The 7,500-nt window shown below is 32.1% G+C and overlaps 1 protein-coding gene across 6 annotated transcripts in view; it reads right to left on the bottom strand.

Moving 5' to 3' along the window:
* The window catches only part of LRBA (LPS responsive beige-like anchor protein), a 573,246-nt gene that overhangs the window by 323,066 nt on the left and 242,680 nt on the right, over positions 1 to 7,500 (bottom strand). For all 6 annotated transcript variants that reach the window (XM_023530214.1, XM_023530213.1, XM_023530212.1 and 3 more), the window contains one exon: positions 2,598 to 2,764. In XM_023530214.1, coding sequence (XP_023385982.1) covers positions 2,598 to 2,764 — 167 coding nt within the window. The remainder of the gene's footprint in view (positions 1 to 2,597; positions 2,765 to 7,500) is intronic.

Raw genomic sequence — 7,500 nt, 5'->3', positions numbered from 1 at the left:
CTAACTATATTTTCTTATTCAGCTACCTAAAAAGGAGCACCTAGGTCTACACATTCACTTTAATTTGAATTAATATGGAAAAGGACTATTTTAAGATAATTATATTAAAGGCATTAGAGAGCAACCAGGAGTACTAAATAAGTAACAGTTGAATGTCACACAAAACTAAATATAATAACAAAAGAATTTATCAGCATGGAGGCAATGAGCTTTGCTACAATATTGTTTGTAATAAAATCTAAGTAAGTTATAAAATTTACAAAAAGAAAAATATCAGTTCACTAATATTAATTTTCCTTTTGATCAGACATCCTTTGTTGTTGCTTTTAAGATGTATACATTGAAAAGCTAAGAGTTTGACAGCTATTTTTATTTGAGAAGAAAAAAGTAAAATATGTTTTCTTCTGTGGATTTTTGGAAATATAAAAATTTCGGAATTTATTTCAGTTGTTTTTGGCTGTAAAGAATAGAGTTGATGCCTGTGAACAACTCTATTACAGAAACGCTAATTATTTCTACATAAATACATTTCACAGTCCATTTAGTTCTCCAAGATACTTTATTACGCCAAGATCATTTCAGAAAAATAATGCTGCCATGTTGGTGGCACAGGTATACTGTGCCATACAAAGGTACAGCTATCACTAAAAAGAATTTAGATCTCATAAAAATGACACACGTGGCATAAGTGAAACACTTACCGTAAGTTACCTAAAGGTTTTAAAGTTTCAATTATAAAACTTCCTTTAGGTTAAAAGATACTTAAAAATATTCAACAAACACAAACATGTACGTGGCATTGTATGTCAAAGTAATATCATAATTTATTGATTAACTAATGTCAAAACAACGTCAAAGTATTCTGAAATTTTGAAATTCTAAAATTCTCAATAGGACTCCCAGCCCCAAACACACACCCAAAGGCTTTTAGATGTTGCAAGATAAGGTATCAGATGGCCATGGCCCAGTAATTCATGTCATTACTATGACAACTCTGTTAGCTGAGATCAACTGAAATAAGATTAAAACAAACACAGTTCTTGCCTTTATTCATTTTGCCCTCAAGTCTTTGACCTGTATTCATTCCTCTGAACTCCAAAAATAATATGCCCAGAAATGTAATTCATTTTCTTTACATATTCTTTACAATAGCATCATGAGATATATATGATCTATATTTTTTGAGTAAAAATACATTTTATATTTGTACTCAAAACAAAAACATCCCCTGTACTAACTGCAGCATTATTCACAATCACCAAGACATAGAAACAACCTAAATACCCTTCAACCTGATGACTAGATAAAGATATAGTACATATACACAATGGAATACTACTAGACCATAAAAAATAATGAAATGTTGCCATTTGCAACAACCTGGATGGATCTTGAAGAATACCATGCTAAGTGAAATAAGTCAGACATAAAAGGACAGAACCATATAATTTCACTCACATGTGGGATATAAAACAAAAAGCTACAAACAAACAAAGAAAGAAACTCAAAGACACAGACAACAGTATGGGGTTACAAGAGAGCAGGTGGGTGGGAGGAGGATGAAGAGGATAAAGGAGGTCAAATATATGGTAACAGAAGGAGACTAGACTTTGGGTAGTGAGCACACAATGGAATATACCTGGAATTTATATAATGTTATTAACCAACATCATCCCCATAAATTCAATTAAAAAATAAAAACCTGTAACAAGTAGCTTTTGACTCAAATAGTGTAAAGTTCAATTCTAAAATTATTTTCTATTCACTAGAAAATTTCTAAAACTAGATTTAGATGTCAGCTAGACATATAAGTTGCTTAAAATACAAGTAGAAACCAATTACACCTACATATAATATAAAAGCAATTTACTATTCCCATCTTTTGTCTTCTAGCAAAAGTTATGAGGAAATGAGAAATTAAAATATATCTCTAATGAGAAATTAAAATATATCTCTAATGGAAAAATATAGAACTTTTTCATTAACATTACTTAAATGAGTCAAACATATTTCTAAGATTAGTAGCATAGACTTTGCAATTTGTGTTAAGTTCTTAGTCCGAGAAGGTAGTTTAATTATTTTGTTCATTGAGATAAGAATGAAAAACAGCATGTTCAGTTTGGTAATCTTAAAGAAATTATAGTGAATAAAATTTTAAAGATGATGTTTAACAATTTTTATCATTATAGTCTTGGAATTAGCAAGAATTGTATTTCGTGGAAATGCAATTCAAGAAGACATATTGTTTTCAAATTTGTGTTAAAAATTCAGAAGTGTAAGATAGGAAATAGTTTCTTAAAATATTGTATTTGTATAAATGTAGCTAATAAAAGTTTATATTAACTACTTCCTTTAACTTCAAAATGAATAAATACATGAACAAATATTTTAAAGTAGAGGGAACTGAAATATCTACACAGATCCATAATTGTACTCATACTGATTTCCTCCTTCCATTTATTTCAAATTCATAGATGATAAAATATAAAACTATATTACTCTTTCTTCACCTGGTCTTTCTCATATGCAATGCCATTTATATAAACCTAGGCCTTCTATAGAAAATCGATGGTCAAATCCTAAAGGTATTCCTTTACCTCACTGAAGAATTTCCCCAGGCTCCATGCTTGTCTGTGAGAATGTTGATAATTTTCTGGATTAGTTGAGTTGCTGTCACATGGTCTCGATATTTAGCTGCTCTTATCAAATGATCACACACCTTCTCATCTTCTCGCTTGTCTGCAGAATACTGGGCACACAGTGACTTGAAAAGACAAAAAAAAAAATCTATCACTACTATAAAAATATGGAAAAAAACTTTAAAATGCATCATCATCTCTAATATGAATTAAACCAACCAAAAATTTAAAGTTACTTTTATACTCCTCACTAACTGAATTGATTGTGATTTAGTAATCATCAGTACACAATTCCTCAACAATTTATTTCTCTGATTTCATCCATAAGATTCACTCAGAATATCAATAATCAGAAGAAGCTATTCAGGAGAAGACACAAGGACCTATCTTAAAAGTAGCATGAAAGGTGATTGCAAGGCATTCCAGGAAAAGTGAGGAAGAGGAAGAATGGTAAGAAATGAGTTTGGAGAGAGAGGCAGCTGCATCATTCAGTACTGTGTAGCTGTGCTAAGGAGTTTAGTTTATTCTAATGCACTGTGACATCAACAGAAGGTTTTGAGCAGTGGAGTAATGCAATTGATTTCTATATTAAAATGATCACTACAAATGCCACTTAGAGAACAGATTGTAGTTGAATACGAGAAGTTAAGGAGAGAGATAAGGAGTAAGGCCAATGTAGAGGTCCAGAAGAAGAAACTATAGGGGCTTGCAATAATAAACAGAGCTAGTTCTCAACACATTCAGAAGATGACAAAAACATTTTGAGGCTTTTAAGTCCTAGCTATCCAAAATGGACCAGCAGCATTGGAATCCCCTAGAAACTAATGTAAACTTGATTCTTAATTCCACTCATAGGGTCTTATTGGGCTCCACCCTCTTAACATCCAAATACAAGCTGATGTACACATACACATGTATACACCACATGTATACACGACCTGTAATAAGTAACAAAAATTTGATGTTGGAAAAAATAGTAATAGTTTGTGTATGTGATATAGTGTGATTGCCTATATACCAGTTTAGATAGATTGTTGCCACACACTACCCCCAGCATTGCCCCAGCAACGAGAGGGCCCTAATTTTCCTAACCAGTGAGAGTACATTCACACTGAATAAAATTACATCCACATCAAGTGGGGAGGACACTTGATCTAATTAGTGCATTAAGAGAAAAGGCCAGAATTTCGGTTGGATAGTTCCTCCGTCTCAGGGTGTAAAAGAGAAAGTTCGTAATTCCAAGATTGTTGAAAGCTCCTTGTGTACTATGAGGGAAGTTAGTCTGAGAATTAAGGTAAAACCCAAAGGGATCAGAGCCATGAGATTATAAAAATATAAGTCTTATTCAAAATGGAATCATGATTTTCTGGATTAAGACCAGCTTACCTTTAGACTTCCCGTGATAATTATTTTCTTTTTAAGACTTTTTATGAGAACCTATAAGCTACTGTTCATTATATGCCAGTATGAATTAGGTTTTATGTTTCTAACACCAAAAGCAACCAAACTGTTACGGTGTTAATGTACATGCATAAGGACTCAAATATCTCTTAGTCTGTGCAAAATGCCTGACTATAGAGATCAAAGGCTGAATTATCTTGATAGCCTTTGCCCTGGAGAATCCTCGTTCCCTCTAGAATGGGAGGAAGGAAGTGATAATAAAAGTATATCACTGACATCATTGACATTAAATCACGGAAGCGAAAAACAATTTTTAATAGAAAGTTTTACAGAAAGTAATTAAGAGGAATTCATAAAATTCGATGAAGACAAAAAAAAAAAAAGGAAGATTTTGAGAAGAGAAGTCATCCTTAGATGGGAATAAAGATAGCCTTCAAGCAAAGGTGAGGCAGGAAAATAAGGGTTGGTCTCACGGAGGGGAGAAGCAGTACAAAATACAAGTGAAAAAAGTAAGAGGATATTCTGGAACACATAATGAGGATTGGAAAAAACCACTAAGATTCACACTACTCAATATATGAATATGTATTACATCTGTATATAAATAAACGTAAGATTGGTAAGCAAAACAAAAATCTGATTTAAGTATCATCCTTAGTAATTTCTCTTTGTTAGTTTTGGGCAACCAACTCATTTTACCTCTTTATGTCTGTCGTCATGTGCAAAATGAGAGTATTATAATTGCTCTAAAAATTGGACAATTAGAAGATTTTGGGCAAACACTGAGAGGTTAGTTTTTATACACTGATAAATGAAAACAATTACTTTATTCTAAACACTGATGTGGAGAAAATAAAATGTTAGGAACTAGATTCATTTATAAGACATTAGAAGCAACTGCCATATGCTATATTTAAAAAAAAAAAAAAAAGACTGAGTCAAACCAACCACATGATAGTTCATCAAAAATATGACTTGAGTAAATAAAATACAATTAAGAAATACTTAGAGAGACAGTAGTTTAAGTGAAGATAACCAGTGAATTATTTCATGGAACAAAAATGAGAACTGCTATGTGATATTTTCAGAGATTCATTCAAGAACTAGGCAGCACTTTATACATTACTTCATATCTAACCCAACTATATACTGAAACCAATAGGATAAAATAGAAGACATATGCAGAATTTTTATACCTTCCACATCTCCTACTGAATCTATAATCTGCCCTTGTCTAATCTCGCCTGATAAAAAATTAAAATTGTTGATGGAAATTAGAAAATCACTGGCTTCTATACTCTCCCGAAATACCATATATCTTCATATAAAGCAGTGCTGAAATAATTTAAAATGTATTATTTAACAGCCTATTTTTTCTATCTTTTATTAACATTGGAATAATTTAACTTAACATTGGAATAATTTTGTAAACATTTGGTAAGGTGTTAGAGTTTGCTTGAAAAAGCAAAATTCTAAAAAGAAGTCCAAAGTAAGTTAAATAGTAAAATGGCTTAAAGTGTTCTTTAATGGATCCTCCTTTACAATTTAAACAGCAACTTTTCATATCTGACATAAAATCTATAGATATAAATCACATTAAAGGGCTATTCTTTCCCGATTATCAATCTCTGTCTCATTGGGGAACATTAGAGTCACATCTGACCTTAAAACATGATAAAAGGAAACCAAATAAGAATGTTTCTAAAGTTATAATGAACTTGTATCTATTTTTAAAAATATCCTTAAAATGTAATTTGAACACATTCTTATTAAAAACCAATAATATAGTCTATGTATGCCATATCATTCAAAATCTAGTACAGATCAGGAATATTTGCTTCCGGATAAAATATATGTTGCTTATTGGTGGGTGATATACTTGTGTATGTGTATATGTCTGTGTTTAAAGGTTGAATGGAGGTATCTCAAGAAAACCTACAAAATGTACTATCAATAAAATCCAGGGTTAGGCCTAATACTTTCATTCAAGTTTACTTTACATCAACTCTTCTGTTTTCCTATTTTAAGCAGCATATAAACTAGGTAATATGACATCATAGCGATTATCACAAAAATATGTCAATCTAAAATGAAAGGAAATAAATGTCTTGAGAATTAATTCAAATGTATTTGATTATTACTAAAGAAATCTAAGATTTATTACCATAGCATTAATAAATTAAAAATGAGATAAATAAACCGACTTCTTAAAAGAAATTCACATACTTGCAAGGAAAAGATAAAAGAAATAACTGAAGAGAGAAACAATTTAGACTGGCCAATTATAATTCAAGTGACTACTCTGGCTCTTTAAATGTAAATGAAGAAATAAAGGCAATATTCTCTACCCAACTTTACTATTTCTGTTTTTCATGAAAGCTCAAAGAGGAGCGAACTTAAAATTACGCAGATTCTTCTAGTATCCACCTGGCATCTCTCTAATCACCCTTCTTAGTGGTCAGACATTTCCCTTTATTATTCTCCACTATGAAATGCTGGCATTTTCTCAAGCCTTCATCCAATTTATCTTGGCAAAATCATCCATTCTCACATCAACTACTATTATCAATTTAAATCTAACTTTCAAGGTTTTCATATCTAACCTAGATGTTTTCCTAAACTCTGAGCCCACATATCTGTCTGTAGAATAATCCCTAATCATCCAATAAACATCTAACGTTAAAAATGTATAAAACTGATTTGAGAGACACAGAAAGAATTCTCAAGGATCCTAAGAGAATTAAAAAGGAAATCCTCAAAAAAAGGGGGCAGAGGGACATCAAGGCATTGTTTTGCCAGGCTATCCCACACAAAGAAGGGGACAGTGACTGCTTGTCCAACAGAAAGCGATCCACAAGGATGCCTCCTGGTATCAAGAGAGAATGTGGTACAATGCCCAGACAGGGAGAAGCTGCTTTGTGAGAAGGAAGACGAAGTTACATGCCAAGGACAGTAGAGCCAATGGACAGAGTCTGAGATATAGTGACACCAGGAAGGTGTTGCAGAAGCCCCAGGGCTGTCTCTAGACTTCTTGTTTTGTGATAAGAAGCATCTCCCATTTGCTGTCAGTTGCTGACTGTTACTAGCTGGAACAGATGAGGTTAGTTATCACTCATCTGTAAAGACAACAGCAAGACAACCTGAATTAGATTTTCTTGGACTCTTTATTGGGACTTGAACTTTTTTTTCCTGTAAGTTTTTCATTTTAGTGATCTTATTTCTAAACCAAAAATAATAAAGGCATGCAAGTAAAACAAACAAAGAAACATTGTACAAAACTAAAACTTAACCTACTATCTTTATCCCAAACATATTATTACACGTGAAAGGGCAATCTTCTATTTCTGTCATCTATGCTTCTCAATTTCCCTCACTTCATATCCCATCATTCCATTTTAGCAAAATCTCTAAATCACCCTTATCACTGCCCTAATACAGATCTTTATTAGTTCACAACTCA

Source organism: Pteropus vampyrus, unplaced genomic scaffold, assembly GCF_000151845.1.
Source record: "Pteropus vampyrus isolate Shadow unplaced genomic scaffold, Pvam_2.0 Scaffold47, whole genome shotgun sequence".
NCBI classification, from domain to species: domain Eukaryota; kingdom Metazoa; phylum Chordata; class Mammalia; order Chiroptera; family Pteropodidae; genus Pteropus; species Pteropus vampyrus.
The sequence above is the reverse complement of the archived record's forward strand: the minus strand, read 5'-3'. Positions and strand labels throughout refer to the sequence as shown.